The sequence below is a fragment of the Pecten maximus genome, chromosome 1, assembly GCF_902652985.1.
Source record: "Pecten maximus chromosome 1, xPecMax1.1, whole genome shotgun sequence".
NCBI classification, from domain to species: Eukaryota; Metazoa; Mollusca; class Bivalvia; order Pectinida; family Pectinidae; genus Pecten; species Pecten maximus.
The window spans coordinates 32,571,625-32,593,981 of NC_047015.1; the positions used below are offsets into that span (position 1 = coordinate 32,571,625).

The 22,357-nt window shown below is 34.5% G+C and overlaps 1 protein-coding gene across 1 annotated transcript in view; it reads right to left on the reverse strand.

The window, feature by feature from the left end:
- Positions 1-22,357, reverse strand: part of LOC117330735 (LLGL scribble cell polarity complex component 2-like) — a 104,000-nt gene that overhangs the window by 15,563 nt on the left and 66,080 nt on the right. Inside the window, 7 exon segments of the mRNA XM_033889195.1 lie at positions 2,204-2,330; positions 3,120-3,203; positions 4,304-4,376; positions 4,795-4,941; positions 8,854-8,969; positions 10,026-10,107; positions 20,801-20,898. Coding sequence (XP_033745086.1) covers positions 2,204-2,330; positions 3,120-3,203; positions 4,304-4,376; positions 4,795-4,941; positions 8,854-8,969; positions 10,026-10,107; positions 20,801-20,898 — 727 coding nt within the window.

Consider the following 22,357-nt stretch of genomic DNA (forward strand, 5'->3'; position numbering starts at 1 on the left):
TGATTCGCAAACAATTCAATTCCATTGGAAAATTACATGTATGTTAAGTTTGGAATGCTGTACAAATTAAAAAGCAAACAGTTAGCTTCCAAGAAATTAAAGAAGATGGGTAAAGTATCAGCAAATATAATGACTTCATATTTTGTTCGCAATTACCTCTACGCTTTAATTACTTATTCAAAAAATATAATAAAGACACGGATAAAACTGTTGTATCAATTATCCCACAAGAGGAAGACAATACTGCTAGTTTGTAACTCCACATTCATTCAAAGCAGTTGATCCTCTGGATTCATATTATGAAGTTCTACCGTGCTAGCATGCTGAATGTCATTACAAGAACATTTCTCCCAGCTGATTAAAATCAATTACTATCAAAGACAAACTCCCTATTCAAGAAAGGCATGCCCACCCACTGGGCATAAAACCACAATAGACACGATATCATTTTTTTAAAAAGACCACCGCCTACAAAACAACACATGTTGAACATCTCCAGCTACAGGGTTTTAAACAGGACAGGATGTCGGTATTATCAGTCAAGCATGTCTGTAAGGCTAGGCCACACCATTACCTAGATGTTCAGGTAAGGAAGTGTCTCGTTACACACCTGTCATCAGCTTTACCGTGTATACCACTATCTGTTTACCTCATCAACTACCAGCCATAGAGGGAAGGTACACAAATCTGTGGATGGAAATACCTCTCTGACCTGTATTTTGACCCTAAATAATGCAGGGAAAAGGAAGAACTCCATTGCAACATCTTCAACCTCTAGCTTTAACAAGGAAGAAAAACAACCAATACAGGATATCACAAATTGTCAACATTACCTAACTATACAAGGAATGGATTCAGAGAACATAGAACTGTCCACTTCTTCAATTATGCCAATATATTTGCATTGACTGAGTGTTTTCTAAATATTTTGGGGGCAACAATACAAGAAATATAATTTCTTTTTTTGTGCTGCTTACTGGTGAGTAAACTGAATTTATTTTTAGCTATTCAAACATGATGCACTAATGCACATCATTCAAAATATCTGTAAAAAAAAAATGCTGTTTACGCACCAGTAAACAACAAAATTTCTTATACATGTGGATGTGGATTGAGGGGGATGGAGTGCTGGACTGGTATAAAACTCTAATAAAGGAGGTTAACAACATTGCCTGGATTTACAATCTCAGCAAAACAAGGAAGAATAAAATAATCTCCCAACTGAACGGGATACATACGTCACATCTATAAACATTATTTAATCAAGGATTTTGTACAAAGCATTTCATATGCAATGCTTCAGGTTTTTTCCCCATAATGTTGATACATTTATAAATCAAATTGTGTTCTTTGAATTTCATTACAGATAAAACAATGAGCTTAATCTGCTAACACAAGACTTCATAAAACTTTGTATCAACTAGAAGGATTCAGACCACAATTCTATCTATGCTATTTGTCTGTCCTTTTAATATAGGCCACTACAATGTACCATCTAATCTTGGGTATCATGTTTGTGACTTAATTGTCATTTTAGTATCATAATCACATACAACAAATCACATTGAATTACAATATGAATAACAATATCGTGTGTTTCATATTAGAATGAATATTTCATGCATTTAAAACAGAAGTAGAATATATTTTTCCTAACACACATAGAGAAGCCTATTCAAAAGCTGATATGGCAATTAGAAGTCAAGGTTGTAAGTGTCAAGTATCAAAATATTAAAGACCTGTGTTTCCTGTTTGTATCCCATAATTTCAAAGCACTAAAATATATATTTCTGAAGACTTTAATTTTTATATCTTTCATTAAAGGGATGAAAGGGTTGTATGGGTGTGTAACAAAGGTATTATATTTACAATAACTTTGACTGGTAAACCTATATTCTAGTTATTTTACCGAGTAACAAAATACAGTTAATTTACTTCGCATGTCATCCAGAGCAATTAGGGTAAAGTGTCTTGCCCTAGGACACAACCACGACAGCAGACTAGTCCGTATTTCAGCTTCCTGAGAAACACAAAATGCTATGTGTAGGGAGCGTCGAACCACACACCTCTCACATTCATCTCAGCTTATGTGGCCGGCACTCTAACCGACTGAGCTATTGTTGCCCCCATATGGGAAGAAGAGTCTTGCCCAAGTACATAACCATGTTAGCACAAAATAGTTTAATGAGGTGTTGAAACTTACCATAAGGAGTTAGAGCAGGTTCTTTTGGCTCTGAGGAGTCTGTGGACTTCCACTTGATGTAGCTACCATCTATGTGAGCACTGATAAACTCAGAACCATTTCTGTGCCAGGCAACAGACTCTAGTTGCTGGAAATATAGAAACATATGTTTACTTCAAAATGTTCAAAGGTTCATTAAAATAATTTTTATGAATGTAAGAATTAAATTTTCTTCTTAATTTGCAGATATCATGCATTTTAATATTTTTTTCTGGGAAACATACTTTTGACTTGCAATGATGTGTTTTTTTTATTAATTGAAGAGAATATGAAGTTAGATTGTTGCCTATGGAAAATTCATCAAATAATTTATAAAGCATATTCACATAGGCATCTAAAAATGCCAACCTTTCTGTTAAGTCATCTCAATATATTCAAGACAGACAGCCAGAGTGTATTGATTTGTCCAATGGCAATAGCTATGCATATTCACAATTGAGGATTGTATCACAAAATCATCTCTACTGGGACACAAGAATGAACATGGAGATTGTAAATTTACACGGAACAGGACTTATTGACTACTATGTGGAAGAGAAGCAGGACAGACCATGAAGCTGAAGACAATTAAAAAAAAATGTGAACTTTATTCATTTTACAACAATATGCGAAACAAGTTATATTAACTTATATTAATATTTTTTTGTTGGCCGGAGATGAAAGCGTGCGAGGGGTCTTACTGTGGGAGGAAACCGGAGTACCCGGGGAAAACCCACATTGTCGGGCAGGTGACCCAATACCTTTTCACGTCCGATCGGGGAATCGAACCCCAGCCGCCTAGGTGAAAGGCAAGTGTGTTACCACTGTGCCACCCAACCACCCAAGACAATTTAATCGGATAGCTAAGGATAGATAATATTGTGTGATGCTATCTCACCTGTGTAGCGTTGTAGGTCTGGTCAGCATTGCATTCTTTGTTGTCCCACAGGACGATCAACCCTCTGTTGTAGCCAATCAGGAACTGTTGACAGACCAAACAAATATCAGTGAAAAAGGCAGTTTATTTTGTGTATTAAATCATCTTGTGCAATATTCTGGTAACAGAATTAAGATAAAAGAAATGTATGAATGGTAGAAAGACAAATTAAAGAGACATTACATCAAGATTATTATCGTAAGACTTAATGATGACCACTGGAAACATGATTTTCTTGAATCATTTAAATACACAAATAATTCTTGAAAACATATATTTTCTATAAAAAAAGTTTACATTTTCTATATATATTTCCATCAGAGACCCCCTGTTGATTGCATTCACGGATAAAATTACAATATATATACAATATTTTTTTATCACTGTAATAGTTTATCCTTATAAAATGGTTAATTTTTTGGGATAATTTTCAACTTTCTAGTTATACACATTTCTCAGCTTTATTTATAATACTTGAATAGATATTATATGTAATTAAATTTAGCACAATATTTATTACAACTAATATAACATTCAAAGTTCCACTTCTATAACCACCTAATTCTCACTTCTTATTTTAATCTAGTTCCCAAGGTTACAAAAGCATAAATTGAATTGATATTTGTGATGGTGTGAGATTATTTTACAATTGGCAGGACATAATCAATAAATATGATAGGAATATTTCCAAACCAAACTATTGGGGATTAAATCCTACAGAAATTGCTACCAGACAATTGTTTATTTTTGGTCTAGCATTACGCGATGTGTCTGCCCTGGGGACTGTCTGTGAGGCAACAATGTGTCGACAATCAATATACTACCTGTTGATACCTGGATAATGAGGTGGACCACAAAGGGTACTACAGCATCCTGACCATGATCATGTACCTTACTACAATCATTTACTAGCCTCACAGTAAAATTTTACACTACTTTGAGAATGGTGGAATAATGAGTTCATGCCTTATAAAACTAGGAGAAATCAATGATATTTTATTTATAGACAGATTTAAATCCTGCTGAAATGTTTGATATTCACTGGAAAACATGGTCCTTGGAAATTCATCACAGAAGTTTACGACCCAGTGTACAATTTGTTAATGGACAAAAACTTAGTTTTGCTTTTAGAATGATTGTCTCACCTTGTCGGGGTTTGTGGGGTGGTTTGCAATAGTTTCCACTGCACCTGGGTTAACTTTGAAGTCATCTGGTACACTGCAAGAGAAAAATGTCACGATTTATATATTAACAATTCAGAAGCAGCACTACTAAAACCCTAAAACCCACAAGGTTTTGAAAAACATTTTAACTCCCCACCCCCCCCCCCCCTTATTGGGGGGGGGGGGGGGGGGGGGGGGGGGGGGGGGGGGGGGGGGGGGGGGGCATTTAAAACTGCTTGCTACCACATTTTACATTTCATAAATCTTGAATATGTTTTAATAGGGAAAGGATGATGAAATCAATATCATTCATAGACAAAACTTATTACCTTGTAACAACCTCATCAATAGTAGCGACTCAAACGGTAAATAACTACACAGGACCAGCCATTGTTCTTTAAAAATGTACAATATGTCAAGTAAACTGAAGAAAATTACCAATAGGAATTTGAAAGGGGTTATCTTGAACCTACTTTTGCATGACAACATCTTGGTAGACGATCTGCTCCATGAGCTTGAATGTCTGTAGGTCGAGCATGTAAATGTTGCCCTCTTCTGTTCCAATCAACAAACACTTGCCATCCTTTGTCACACAACATACTGATATGTTTTTGGGTTTGCTGTAAATTAACAACATAGATATTTAATTTCAACTTTGATGTAAAAGAAACATATCAAACAATTTATTTTTTTAAATACTTAAATAACATAATATCATAAGTTCAAGGTACTACTTATAGCTTGCGATAGGATAAATTCCTCTTCAGTCTAGAGAAAGGGTGTATACATGTTTGGTTTGGTTTGGTTTATTTTGTTTAACGTCCTATTAACATCTAAGGTCATTTAAGGACGGCCTCCCGTGCGTGCGACATGTATGAGTGTGGTGAGTGCGTATGTGTGTTTTGGGAGGCTGCGGTATGTTCGTGTTAAGTCTCCTTGTGATAGGCCGGAACTTTTGCCGATTTAAAGTGCTATCTCACTGAAGCATACTGCCGAAGACACCCAGCAGCACACCCCACCCGGTCACATTATACTATAAAGAGTAAGAGGTTGCTGGTTCAAATACAAGTGTAAAATAATATGCATCTACAATTAGTTAACATAGTGTAATTATTGTTTTTGTCTTCTCTCAAAAAACTTGAGGATATGCCGAAGTTAAGAACTGCAAAATATCTTTACAAATGCAAAAGTGCAAGTTTCAGGCTTTTAACAGGCCAGCACTCCAAAATAATTTCACCTAAAATAGCATGAGCTAGGTAAATGAAAGGCATTATTTAGCCTTGAGCAGTGACCTTGGGAGAGTGTCTTAAACCTTGTCACCATAGTTACCCTAAAATGTTGCCTTGAGCAGTAAGCAAGTTTGAAAGTTATAATGCCACAATCACAAAAACAATTACATAACAGTCAAGAGATGAAACTTTAAAGCAGACAAAGACCTACTGATGGGGCATTTGTCGTTTGAATACACTAGTCAGGTATTTTCAGGTTGAATATACTGGTAGGGCATCTTTAGGTTCGATATACTGGTAGGGCATCTTTAGGTTTAATATACTGGTGGGGGATTTTAAGGTTTAATATACTGGTGGGGCATCTTTAGGTTTAATGTACTGGTGGGGCATCTTTAGGTTTAATACACTGGTGGGGCATCTTAAGGTTCGATATACTGGTGGGACATCTTTAGGTTTAATATACTGGTAGGGCATCTTTAGGTTTAATGTACTGGTGGGACATCTTTAGGTTTAATATACTGGTGGGACATCTTTAGGTTTAATGTACTGGTGGGGCATCTTTAGGTTTAATGTACTGGTGGGACATCTTTAGGTTTAATATACTGGTGGGACATCTTTAGGTTTAATATACTGGTGGGACATCTTTAGGTTTAATATACTGGTGGGGCATCTTTAGGTTTAATATACTGGTAGGGCATCTTTAGGTTCGATATACTGGTGGGGCATCTTTAGGTTTAATATACTGGTGGGGCATCTTTAGGTTTAATATACTGGTGGGACATCTTTAGGTTTAATATACTGGTAGGGCATCTTTAGGTTTAATATACTGGTGGGACATCTTTAGGTTTAATATACTGGTGCATATTTAGGTTTAATATACTGGTGGGACATCTTTAGGTTTAATATACTGTTGGGACATCTTTAGGTTGACTATACTGGTAGGGCATCTTTAGGTTTGATATACTGGTGGGGCATCTTTAGGTTTAATATAGTAGCAGTATTTTAGCTGACAGAGCAAACGGTAAGTAATTTTATGTTGAATAACACTGTACCAATTCATCCATAAACATATCCATCCATTAAAGCTTCTGATCCTGAAGTATATACATATATAACAGCATCAAGATCTAAGATATTAAACACAGCCTAAGGATCTTTACACTCTGTGAAGGGCATTTCCTAATAATATACTATAAGATTACAAAGATGAACACTTTAGATAAGTTAAATATAGTAACTCTTGTAGCTCTCGTATTCAGTAACAAAACTTCAGATTTTTTTGATTTCTTTTTTAAATGCATATCAGACAATGTTTACAATTGAAGACATTGCCTAGCCTGATAAAACTGCCACTATGACAAAGCCACATTGAGTCATTTGTATACATTGTCATTCACAAATACTTCACTGGTAACCACTCAAGTCAAGTTAGGACAACTGATGTTGAATCATTGATGTAATTAGGCCTTAAAAGCCCTCTTCCTGTATAAAATACTCCAAGCTCCCATGTATGCTACTTGCAGTATAAAAATAGAATTTTTCTTCATTTACATCATCTCAGCATCAATAATTTCCATGGAAATACCACATAAAATTCATTAAATGTGCACCAAACCCTCAGAGATTTCATGTACTGTATTACATATTGAAGAATAGAGAATAATTTAACATACAACACTCTATTTCTAGGAAATTAACCTTTACTGAGCACAATACTTCAGAGACTAAATGTAATCAAAAAATATATTACAGTTCAGATAATCATGTACACTTTACCATAACCTAGAACTGAATGGAAAAGGATTTCAATACAGACAAAGTCAACACACATTTATACAGTTACCAGTCAGTCAAGCTGAAAGTATGCATTAATGAAGAAAAACAAGATTCATTGATTTTCACTGAATTAACTTTTTCTGCCGTCTACAATAAATAAAACTGTCCACTATTCATTTCCATGATCTGCCGCGATGTAATCAATTATTGAAATGTTGTGCGTTGATCCGACCACTGAGGACTGTTACTTTGTGTAGCATCAGAAGAGATTTGCTCCAAATGCATAGCTAGCCAACTCCAAGAAATGGATTGATTTTTTCTCTATATGTAAAGCTCTCAACTTATCGTCAAAGTACATGATACAAGATGTTGATATTCTTGTTTTCGAAATTACCTACACCAAAACAAAACAGTATAAAACCAGGAAATTAATCTGATCATACCTAGGGATCTAGGTCCTTACATGTTAATGGTGATGAGACTTTCAGACTGAATAATGCCAGTCTTGTAAAATCAATATTGACACATCTATAGATTATGGATCGCCTTCATTTTACTTTACAGAAATGAGATAAACTCTTTAATTCCATCACATTTTTCATTACCAAAACAAGACAAATTTTTAATTCCACCAAAAAATAATCAATTAACAATCTTGATATTTTATATCTACTCTTTGTATCAGTACAGTATTACACTCAATACAGTAGGAAACCCACAGGAATCATTAAAATACAAATTTCACCCAAGCTAAGGGCAAGTTGACATTAGGCCAATTATGCCAATAAAGAATGTATCTGTTTGCCACAATGGTTTCCATGTAATATGCCCTCATATGGAATTCAATATATGAGTTCAATAATTTGATATAAAACGAGCCTTTAGACGAGTGGCATACAAAATTCTTTATTAATTTTAATGAATTCCATATTAAATAGCCATGAGTTTATCACATAACTTGTAAATTTATGAGAATATCAGTTACAAGTGTGGTTAGAAGCTGGCAACCTATACAGCTAGCTCCTGAAGTGGGCTGAAATTTGAAAGACTTGTGACTTGTGACATCAGACAGCCAGACGGTAAACAGGAGAGTAATCTAAGCTGGTATTAAAGAAACTAGAAATCTGTGTATCATATTTCATAGCAGATAGTATAATTAATTAATTTTTTCCCCTTTCAGATAGACTAAATAACCATTTCAAATGGATTTGCAGACTTGAATTGTAACTAATGAGTTATGAATGCTTAACTTTGCTATTGATGGCTACCAAAGATAAAACACAGTAATTTTGTAAGTTCTGCACCAATTTTTATTTTCCTGTCTGTCAATTATACCTCTGCAAGACAGAATCAAGAAAAATATGCAACATCTCAAAGAGGTTCAAAAAATCTGGGGTCATTAAGTTATTACTTACAATGAATTCAGAAGGCCAAATAGATTGATGACTGCCAGATCAGTTGTAGCTGGAGGATTATACAACCTGCACCTTTAACGACCAGACAAAAGTAACATTGCACTTTTCTTACCCTTCTTCTACTCCAAAGACAAATTCTTTAACATTCTCTAGAACGGTTTTCTCTTTTTTAACGTTAATCTCCCATAAATAGATGGTGTTGTCGCTGCTCACCGCCACCAGTCTCCCCTACAGAAAAAGAAACAAAGCAATGAAAGGCTTTGAAGGAAGTTATGTGCAATGTGCATCAAATTTAATCTTGGGATTACCAGAGTTGATAAATTACACAATTTTTCATATCTTAATTACAGACAACTTTTTACAATTAGCCATGATTCACTCTAATGCTTTCCCACAGACCTGGATCATGGTACAGCTTATGATTATAGACATTTGTATCCTGCATTTATCTGACCATGAAATGATTGTATTAATTTGTAGATTTCATCTGAACGACACTCTGTAATATGACTTTGTTATTTAGAATACTTCCTGTTATTTTATCTAAGAAATCTACAAATTTGATTGTCCTGATGAGAATGTAAACACGTCCACATTGGATTTGATACTCTTTATTTCAGAAAAAAGTCATTTGTTGGGTCTTTTTACCGAAACATGGGGAAATGGTGGCCTTATTAATGGGAATTTTTGTCAGATAAATTTGGGTACTAGAGACACAAAATTATAGACTTCATTTATATAGGGATTCTTATCTGATGATCATCTCAAGTTAGATCTTGTAATTTCTTAAATTGATTCAGACAGTTGAATGGTAAGCAATACAACTCTGGGTCAATCTTTCAACATCAAGGTATTCCAAACTGACGACTTTAATACAAAATCAGGTACTTACTATCAATCTGAAATGTTTTCATATTATATATCACAAAACTATATAAACATAGATGTAGAAACAGCTGGGTGATTCTGTGATGTCATGTATACCAAAACAGGTGTTGCCAATCTCTGGCGTGGACAGATATATGAATAATTTGAGGTAACATATGGCTGACAACACCTAGTGTCTACAGGATCATATAGCCAGGCCATCAGAGGAATGTAGGTTACTGTATTCATCACAATTAATGCCCCTCCCCTATCTGGTGGAGAAATTGAATTGATATACAAATGAAACATCGACAGAATCACAGCTAATAAGAAATCTGAAATACCAACATTGGTTTTGTGGTTATATTGTAATATTAAAGGAAAACATTTTCTATGAGAAAATTATATACATCTTACCTCTTCATTGAGGAAAAATAATTGGTTGACTGTAGCATCGCTCATCAATTCACCTGTAAGCTCCACACCTGGCTGTCCATAACTAAGGCCAAAGGTTAAGGGTCAAATTTTTTATGATCATTTTTAATACCAGTATAATATCTAATCACTTCATCTCATTATTTTTCATGCCTACTGCATCAAAGTAAACCATCAGCTGGTAATATTAGTTGTTAGTTTGATACACAAAACATGCAACTTTGTGTCAGTGCTACAAAGTCAGACATCTTCAGCAAGTACATACCGTATTTACCATGACAATAAACCCACACCTGGTAAGACGTTCATATACAAAATGTATTAATATAACTGCAGACCAATTAAACCTTACACATATACATATGTATATATTCATTTCATTGACATGCAAACAATAAGTCCACCCTCTACCTATTTCATACACCAGGTAAATAAATTTTCATAATGCATAATAACATTTTAGATACATAACATTTTGTGGTGAAATGATACAGATAATGTCATGGTCTACAATATCTTGGTGTATCTCTGGTTTATTTTGACCGAAGGCTATTTATAAACAAGTGGATAGTTCAGACCAGGATCAACAACGAGATCTATAAATCACCTCAACTGACATATTAGTGAGGGAATCTATTTAGTATTTCTACTTGGCATTCACAATAGTGCTTGGAGGGATACAGACAGACATATCACCATAGTAACCTCTACAGAAAATACTGTCCTGCTGGAGTAACCAAATCATAAATTTAGATTTCATGAGTCAGCAAAAAAAAACTATATTACACAAACCACCTATCTCGACCAGCAGTCTTACAGCATTTCACCACTGCTTCATCTACAGCCCTGATACTGTGGAGTTGAGAGAGCATATGATAATAAGGTCACCTAGTTCTAGTATGACCATAACACTACAAAATCACCGACCATAAAACTACTTCCTTTTGTTGAAAACTATGTCAATCCCATCTGTCGATCCTCACCTGAACAGGCTAGCTCATCAAACAATAAATCTCGTAAAACTATTCCAGTTATGGGTCATAATTATCCTTTTATGATTCATAACCCTGATTTGCGATAGAAAAACAACACAGCATGGGTCATCTTTTTAACTACACCATATGGTATTAAATTCATAATGCTGGGAGAAAATACCTGTCAAGTTGTCAGTTTGCCCTCAATAGCCTGAGTATAAGTATCAAATTGGTAGCTCAGCCCATCTGCTTAATTAACTCTGCAGGGATCAATTTTTTGACTTACAAGGATCAGCTGTATGTGGTCTAATAGTTATTTGGATCCTAAAAACTTAAATAGGGCTGATAATTACAGGTAGACATGCCAGATGTATAAACTGTCTACATGTATACATAGCATGTGTGTGTATGTTACTATAAAGTCTATTAGACACCTCACACAACTACAGGCAGGGTTTCATCCCAGCATTCCACTCATTCTTCTTCATACAAAGTAGTAGGTCACAGCATACATTATATTACAGACCAACAACACAGTTTTATGAATGATTACCACCTCATTGGATAGCTGTACTGTCTTGTATAGACGAGAAATATTTACCTCAAGTACTTTTATACTGAGAAGGGTCATCGCGATCGGCCTCTAACAGTTAAATCTGCCCTCAAAGCGGAAATTGACCCCTCAAATTCTTCCATTACCTTTCAATTTCACATAGTATGGTCTCTCTACCCTTTTTTTATATCTGGCCTGAAAATTGCTTACAAGGGCATTGCTGTCAGATCATGCTCACAGGAATTCTCTGTCTGAAGATAAACAATTTGTAGATCATGAAGTGTAAATTTGTGAAGATCTACACTACATTATCCAATAACTGGTCCTCTGTCCCACTATATAGGATGTAGGTAGAATACACATACTTTGAAAATTTCTGCGATCTAAAGTTTCATTTTATGGTTAATTTGAATCTTAAATGAAACGTTACTATGGTGAACATAGACATCATGACCCATGATGAACACAACTGTTGAATCATTCCATTCAAATTCCATTGCAATTTATTTTTATTCCAAAACATCTCTTGTAAAAAAAAACGGATTGTGAGAAGTGGTCTCATTACATGTATGTTTGTAATAAAATATTCTACCTGATTAAGTCAGTTAATAAACACTACTTGATATTAAACACTGGTATTAATCAGAAAGGAAAACACTCCCTTTTTTGCTGTGAATGACTACAGGTCAAATGATCATGAGCTGAGGTAGGTACAGGCCAGTGTTTGACAAATGTTATTAAAACAGAGAGAAAGTGAATCTGTATAGATATGAACTTTGACTTTCCATATCTATACAAATATTCAAGAGGAGGGGCCAAGGCCCACTCTTTTCAACAGAGATCAGCTTGCCACAACTGTTTCTGGACAAATGTCAAAGTTTCCATTACACAGAAAATGAAAGTATCTGGACAAATGTCAAAGTTTCCATTACACAGAAAATGAAAGTAAAGATTGATCAGTGAGGGGTCAGGAATGATTATTAAAATAGTTTAATGACTGACACACCTAAGGAAACCAGCATGACCTCAGTTCTGAACCTAGTTGTTCAGAGTCTGTCCAGCTATGGATCTGCCTTGTTGAAATGACTCAGCCACTGGATCAGGTGAGATACTACAGCCGGTGGTTATATGTCCTGGTATAAGGTGTCTGATCAATGGGCCAGAGGGAATCACTGGTCATCAACAGAGACATTGTTGTCTACAAACACTTATGTGGAGCAAATAAATAGTTAAAAACACAGATGGGTATCAATTAAACTTAACAAGAGAACATCAAAATCCAGTAAACTAATTCCCAGATCACTATCCAATTGACGCATGAATCACAGTATGTTTCATTTAAACAAAGCTTTTTTTTTGTATTTTACAACAATTGTGAAACAAGTTCTACCAAGTATAGTAATCACTCTTGATGGCCCAGATGGAAGTGTGTGAGGCGTCTTTCTGTGGGATGAAACCAGAGAACCTGGAGAAAACTCATACAGTGACCCTATACCTTTTCAAGTTTGATCAGGGAATGTTTCATTTAGAACTTGTATAAGTGCAACTGATTTACCATCAAGGAGATTGAATAAGTGTCCTCATAGATATTGGATTACCCAACTGTGAAACCAAAATTACTAATTTTCTATGCAAATACACTGTGTCATTAAATGGAAAAATTGCTATCAAAATCAAGCATTGCTGAATTATTACAAAGTACAAACAAACAACCTCTCATCAGTTACTACCAATGAAATAGCTACATTAATGAATAGTTCAGAATCCATGAGACCTAAAATCCAAGGAATAAAATCCTTTGACAGAATTATTACTTCAGGTCATATTAGACTTCGAAGTCCAATATGACTGAAAGTAATATATAGTTAAAATGCTGATTTTTTGCAATAAACCTAACACATAATCTGGGACACGAAATGTAGGCTTACTAAAACAGAACCATCAATTATATATTTAGATTAGTTGAAATTCTAATAACATTGGTTTATATATATTCATAATTATCAATTGTCGAACTATGTCAAAAATAAATTTAAATCTGCCTAAGTCATCATATCTTGTTTATGATACAACTTTTTTTTTCACAAACATTTGAAAGCATATATAATTTGAGTAGTTAGATTGGTTCACTGAATATGCTACTCACGTATACCAAACTTTCTCACGCTACCCATCCTTACATATTTACAAAAGAAGAAACATTTCTCTATGTAATAGTATTGCTATATTTCAAAGATGATATACGCAAACATTTCAGCATGACTACATCAAGACATTTGTTTATTTAAGAGACTCTTACTAAAATAAAAAAAACTTTGATTTCTTTATCCTCTGAGGAAACTTGAAATGTGCATGTAAACGTACTGCAACCTGGGACCAAGGACAGGTATAAATATATAGTCGACAGAACGAGATATGACTCACTGTCCTAATATTGGTAGAATTATAATAGATCTATTGACATAGTACTGTAATTGGCCTCATCATACTGTAATATGCTTCTATTGTAGGTGTCAGCAAATTACAAACAACCAATGCTCCCATAGTAGGGACAATAATTCACTAACAACCATGTCTATTTAAAATGGAACAATATCTGCCTTATCATAACTGAAATAATGAAAACATTCCAGCATTTTTAACATGAGCCAATCATTTCACAAAGACCATCTCCATATACTATTGCTTGCCATTGTTTATAGATTACCATTGAATATTAGGGTTGGGAATGTTGGAACTCCTATAGAAGTTTGAGAGACCTACAGTAGCCGTGAGGAGATGATAGCATTACACCCAGTGTATAGAGGAGCTGCTCTTCCCTTATCACAAACTGACCAGGTTTTCATGGCAAGGGTCTGTGTACGAGATAGGAATGGCATGTTTTTATCTTTCTTTTTTATAAACCAGCCATGCCTGTGGTTTTTATTTTGTGAAGGAATTTTGGCCCTTTTTTCCTGCATTCATTGTGTCACATAAACTGTGTGAATAAGACCATTTATCCAACCAGAACACAAAGAATGTAATTGTGTCCTATTTCCTGCGAACAAATGATTATGATAGACATTTGGTTCTGTTTATTCACAGCCACTATTTTGAGAATCATTGACACTAATTTATCAATAGGCTAAATGGAACTCCCCTCATCTCAGTACTACTCAGCATTATGTTCCAACATCGTGTGAACCGGTTAACCCATATGGCCATCTGAAAATATTGAATATTCACATAAAATCACTATCCAGCTCTTAGCAGATCTTGAGGGAAGAAGACAATGACAATAACCCCTAACTGTGACAGATCTCTCCAGAGACTGTACTTGAAGGCTAAGCCAAGGTCATCATCACAGCATTCAGCAACAACATGGGGTTTCCTGTCCATTATAACCTCGACTTTACACTGGACAATAGAATCCAAACTGCTGGACAATCACAAAGCCACAACTACTTCATTACAACATAATTGGTATCAACAATCTGAATGGACTCAGCAAAAGAAATCAGGACGCCCCAAGCATTTTAACTATATGATATTCCAGCACCACAAACCACAATATGTGGACCTTTTAGGTAAACCACACTATCTCTGATCTGTAAAGTGTTGAGTAGCTGTCCAGTTCAACTGAACTTAAACCAATCAGCTCAACATGATTTCTGGATTGTGACCTTTTAGCAATCTTATTGAACAGAAAGTAATCATTTGATTCTATCTGAAACTGTCACAGTTGGTCTTGAATCTCTGGATGCGATCTTTAAACAGACCAAATACATTTGAGGTCAAAGTTGCTTCCTAACATCTGTGTGAACAGGTCATGTCTAGTTAAGTTTTCGCCAATCATGGGTCACACTAACACCTTTGAAGGTCATATATACCGGTACCACAAAATTACTGTTAATATACAAAAATAAAATATCTTGAAATTATTAAATATCAAACAAAATTATTTAATTTTCTATCGACAGATTCCAGAGATAGGGTAGGTAAGGTGTACTGATATTACCCAAGCCTAGTAATTATATAATATGCCCAGTCATGTATTTTGCATTTTTCTTATGGATGCTGTTTAATTGTCTTGTAATAATTATGGTTAAAGCCCATCTAACCCCCCTGCCTCATTATTACAGGATAAATATGGTTATAGCCCTCTAACCCCCCCCCCCCCCGTCTTATTATTACAGGATGAATATATGGTTATAGCCACTCACCACCCCTTCCTTATTACAGGATAAATTATATAGTTATATAGATTGAGTAGAATGAAGTCTTAAAACCAGGCACCAAAATCCATTTGTGGTATGGGTTACCACAGACTGTCATGGGTAAATTTTAGGCCTACCATATAGCTGAATGTACTGGTCCAACCAAGTGTAACACGATAACACACGTACACAGGATAAAATACATTCATATCAACCCCAACACATGTTACAAAATCCCTTCTACATGGACGCCTAATGGTTCAACTAGTTACTAGGATTATTGATTATAGCAAAATACATAAGATGGCATTACCTAACATCAGAATTTCAGCCAGTATTAACCCTATGGGACAATATATGCATGCACTTCATTGCAGTGTTATAATCATCGTGATAAGACATTTTTGTAAAACGTGACATCAGACGATGCATTTCCATCCAAGTCAATTCCCAGCTTGTGAAATATTGATACAGAGAACAGAACAGTATGTATCACAAGGGTGTCATCATTCTTTGTTAACTCTACCAAGCTAATAGACAATGCTTATACACTCAATGTTTCCTGACAAACCTATGTCAACTGTTACTGAACCATTTATACATGTACATGTACTATCAAGGTTTCATGAAGAATCTAAAATGTGTACTTCTGTCTTCAGCCTAATAAAGTACAAAAGTAGTACTTTAGCTAACCTTTCACACCTGAACTAGGTCCAAGTTTCAGAGCATCAGTACTTTAGTAGCACCAACCTCTAACTACCTATACAGTTAGTTGACACAAGGAAAACCACTACACAAAACCTCTGTTAAATTACTAAGGGTCTTTTTTTTTCTTACTGTATTTCTACTTTCTTTTTTAACAAAAATTCAAAGTTCTAAGTAAAACATGTATTCAAATCTCGTGACTGCTAGCTGGTAACCTAATAGATGTTTGTATTCTACAAGCCAAGACACCTGTTTCACAGCAACACTGTCACAAGGAAAACCATATTAGACCATATTACGTAACACACCAACAGAATTTCATGATTCACTTCACTTTTTTAAACATTTGTTTTAAATGTCTACAGATTGGGCTTGAATAATGCTGAATCAACAGCTTTCACTCAACCTTTAGGAATGCCTCAAAGATTACATTCAAGATAGTTTAAGCTCACTTGAGGCAATGCTATGAAGTTATGATAAGAGTTTAACAGTATTTTCTCTTCACAATGACTAGAAACTGATACCTACCCATAACAGTTTTAGCTTAAACTTAACACATGTACAGTCTAGAGGTGAATAACTTTCAAAATTTACAGGTTTATCTATACATTTATCTATGAAACAAAATAATAATCGAAGTAATTTCAAGTCAACTGAACTTTTCTTCCATCACTTTCTGTCAAAAATTTACTTCTTCATTAATTTACTCTTTCGAACTAGTTAGTTCCACATGAATGCCCACTTTGAAAATGAATCCATGAAGAAAAACAAAGTTTTTGTTGCCTTGTGAAAAATAATCAGTTGAAATTTGAGCATCTGGTGTTAAAAAAAGCTGAAATGAATCTTAAAATGGCTTGACAATGTAGGTATCTGTTGAATGGAACGTCACCACTCCCAGTGTACCAACACTCGACCTGTAAATACCTTACTACACAAAAATATTGTTACTATGAGAAAACTGTCACAATGTCATGGATGAGTACCTCTGGAAATTTCAATGAATTGACCCATGACCGAACACTTTCAAAAATATCTCACGAGAAAATGTAAAGACACTTACTGAGGAAACATGAAGATCCTCACACAGACCTACTGATCTACCAGATAAGGTGTGAAAGATGATGCGTCTTGTGGAAAGATTTAAAATAAATAATGAAAACGTCCAAAATTACAAATATTAGAATGAAAATAACATACATTTTGAGCATTCCTTTTTCATATCTAATCTAAATTGATCAATGAGGGTATCTTGCAATCACCGCTAGTTTTACAAGAATCCAAATAAAATTGTCATTGATTCAGTCCCTTTTAACAATACTTGTGATTGTATTCATGAACTGGGATGTCATATCAACATTTCATATAAAAACAGTATAGCATTAATTGCATACACGAAATAAATATAAGAAAATATGCTCTGGATAAAAAGCTACTCAAAACAATGAGTATATTCCTTATCAAAATTATTTTTACAGGATGTAGATCTTATAAATTATAACAACCTAAATTTTAACATTACTAAATATTACATAATTGCATGACAACGATTAAGTGAGTCTTTATACTTCAAACAGAACTTCATCTTTACTTGTATTGACATCTTATTTCATTTTTTTTGTACATCTGTTATAAAATATTTCAGACTTCAGCATACAATTGCAGTCCTAGACACAACGAAGAAGGTTATACATGTATATAAGTCAGCACAAGAAGTGATGTAAGCAAATTATCTATTGACAGTCATACCACACATGAAACCTCAATGACAATGTATACAAATATTTTATGATAATCACACTGAACGCATTGTATAAAGCTGCACATCATGATGATACATAAACATCTAAAAAGATTTAAATATATAGTAATGCTTGACAATTTGTGTACAATATTTAAAGACACCAGAGAATAACAGTAAATGATCAGTCACCAGAAACCAGTAAAATTACTAAGCATCAGATTGTTATTTTTGTGAAATATTACCCTTAAAATACACAAGTTACCATACTAGCCAAGAACTACTGACAATTAATTATACAATTGCTTTTATAGAGGGAAAAAATGTAGTTAAAATTTACTGAAAAACACAAACTATCCGACATTTGGATAAATCATTAGTGCCCTGTATAATGTGTGTGTCAACCGCACCCTGTTTTACTGCCGGTGCACATAACAGTCATCAGCTGAATCAGCCTCAATACAGGTAAATATAGATTTATTAGTCAACACAGCCACTGGACCTTAGAATTCAGGTGAGAAGGTCAAGATCTTGTCTGCCTACAGGTAAATATAGATTTATTAGTCATCTGCACAATTGGACCCTAATTAAAACTAATATAATATGAATGGTCATGATGGTGATGGTCAGTCTCCAACCAAACAGGCAAATGTGTTAGTCATTCCAAGCACTGGACCTGAGAACTTGGGTATAAAAACTAATAACTCCAGTATCAAAGGCAATTCATTACTAGTTGTAAATAGTCTCCCTAAAACTATTGATCCAGTCACTGAATAATTCAGCTAAAAAGGTTTAATCCCCTACAGAATCCCCTACAGGTAATTATTTTGTCATTTTTTTCAGTTATACCATAAGGAGACAGAATGATACAACAGACCACAATTACTTCAGGAACTGACAAGGAAATAGGACACTCCCTCCCCTCCTGACCCCGAGTGGGCCCAAAGTATATGCTTCCACATTCCAACATATATTGTGTAGGAAGTTGATAGGGGGGATAGCTTCAATGAGAACACAGTATTATCATTCATGTGATATCACAACTTTTAGCCAGGAAAACAGACATGGAAAATTTAGCAAAAATAAACTTAGCTGATGTGTTAAATCTAGCAAAAATATGCATGGCCGATGTCTTAAATTTAGCCAAAATAGGCTTGGTTGACATGGTTAATCTTGGTATATAGGTGTAATTTTCTCTTTTTTTTTTTTTTCGTTTGACTTTTAACAATTGTTTAAACCTTTGCAATATTTATGCATATTAAAGACATAGTGGTTTGTATCCAGCAAAACCAGGATGGTGATAACATCATACAATGCACAAATGGAAATTTCAGGGTATGGATTTGTGTATCAGTATTTGACAGCAGCTGTTATTCATTAGAAATAAAATGTCAACAATATATGGGCAACTAATTCAACAGGAAATAAGTAGTTTAGAGTGAGTACTGGCAATCTGTCATTATCCTAATTCAGCCTCCACTTACATTGACAACCAATAGTTTTAATTAACAATACATGTGCCTCATTTAACCAATTACTCTTGCCTTTTAATTGCATATATAACTTTAAATTAAAACTTAAGATAAGCACTTCATAAAAACTGGTAGATCACACTGCAGGTTAGCCAAATAACTTTTATCATTTAACACAACAGTTAGCATAATTTCCCAAATCATTGTAACTTCTATTACAGCATATAATTACCAAATTGAAGCACAAGAGTAATTTTTGCTTCTAAAGCACTAAAACTTGCAATGCAACTTTCAAAAATAATCTTTTCGTGTCTGTTTTTTTTTAAAAGTCAATCAACTTGCAACTGGTGTACTTGATGTACTTGATGACTCAATCACACTAAGAGATTGATAAATGTTTTATCAAATCTACCCAGATCCAAAACCCATAGTATATCATGTATACATGTGTTATCAGTGTAATATCCTCGACTATGTTATAAATGGCTCGGACAACAAAACACTTCTTTTGTGTAAACACCCTTACTGATAAACTGTTCCTAAAGTTCAATACATTAGAGAAATGAGTCAATTCTTGATAGGTAACAAGCTAACTGAATCATCTTTCATGTATTGTTTTGAAGATCAAATCTCAGGTGTTAGACTTGTCAACATATCATAAACTCTGAAAATACAAAACTATTCAAACTTGCTCACAATTCAAGCTAGATATAAGTCTAGACATTTACGTATTCGAATATGGTTAGGAATTGAATAACATGCACACATAAAATAAGAAAAATATTCTCATTCAAAATGGGAAAGGTACATAATGATATTTATCATTCACATTGACTGTAATAAACATACAATCATATACTGTCAATGCTGAACAGGTTTTTTTTCAACTGCAATCTTTAGTTAAAAATTTGCTGACAACTCAGTTCCCTACCAGGTTGAATATGACAAGCAAGATATTCATATCATATTATAGATATAGATAGTAAGGGAGGTTTGTTTACTACACAAGAATGCATACATAATATAACATTAGTTTCGTTTCAGTGATTTCACCATATTGACAATTCACACCCCAGTGAACACCAAGGAATGTGACTATTCAGCAGGCAAAAAGGATACACTTTGATGATACCCTGTTTCGTTCCAACTGCCAGCAGTCGCAGCTTGGAGTCATGGGCCATGCATGATGGCTTGCTGGGAAATCCATGGTCAAGACACTACAAGGAAATAGATTTTAAATCAATATACATCTAATGTCTACCTTAGATTATTATACATTCACAGCCTAATCTCAGTACATGTTAGATATTATGGAGATAAAATTAGGTTTTTGTAATGGCTTTGGATGCAATTTTAAAATTTGAACAGGTTTGATGTATTGGAACAATTTATTTAAGTTATCGTTTTGTTAGGAAAGTTAACATCAAACAGACAAACAGTGTCAACCTGCTTCCCCAGTAGTTCCATACCTGTGGAATGTCACATGATCTAATTCAAACATACAAGAAACATACAATTACATTTCAAAAAGTAGTTTGTCTCGGAGATTGAACATTAAAAAGTAAATTACAAATGATCATGATCAGGGCCTGATTGTTTAATATATTAACACAATATAACAAGGACAATTTAACACGATATATAATAATGAAAATTGAGACAAGAAAAATTATTTATTTACAACTGCTATTCAAATATTTATTTAGCAAAATGAAAATATAAGCGACATACAAACATATTGTATTTCTTTAATTATTCATGTGGGCAATCCCATGAATTTGAAATTTGTTTTTCTACCACCCACATCTAAGAATGTTAATATTGTCTGGAATGTTGAAAGGCTTGGCAAAATAACATTAGAAAAATATATACAGAAATGATTATGAAGGAGACTACTGAGGTATTAAAATGGAAACAGATGATTATTTAAAAAGAATTCAACAGATCGGGTTATCTCGATAGTTTACAGCTCGCCTGTCGCTAATGCAATAGATGCTACCTGCATCGTAATTAGCAATATTTAACAAAACAGAATCTAAACATACCAAGACCAAACCCCGTAACACAATTTCATGTAAGATCAATGTATTTCCAACATTTGGGACTTGGGTCAAACATTTTATAGATCGTTGACAGTATCGTAAGTGAAGCAGGGGGAGTCCGCGTATGACTCACTATTCTGTCATTCATTCGGAGGTTCAATCACACAATATGGCTGCCTCACAATGCAATCTACTCACCCGACGGTATCCGAACAATTCCTTCTTTAATTTTTCCCGTTCCTCACTATCCTTTGGCGGATGCCTTTTTAAGAATTTAAACATCGTCACACCTCAGATCCCGTCCTGGAACATAAACATTAGAATGAGCACTGCTGCTGCATTGTGGACAAAGGTTTAAAATCAATAACAAAATTAGCAAAGATGCTCCGAAGATGCAGCGTGCCTCAGTGCATCGATTTGTAAACATTTATACAGAGATATATACCTACACTTTGGTTCAGACAGATCACGTTCTTAAATCAATGGCGGATATTAATCCAAAACACACCCTCTCGTACTGTTTTTTTGTCGACACCTGAGTTCAAACCCGCGCCAGAAGCTGTAGTATACACGCCGGGATGTCCCCCGATCAAATATCACTCCGCGCTAATGACTACAAATTAATGGAATTTAG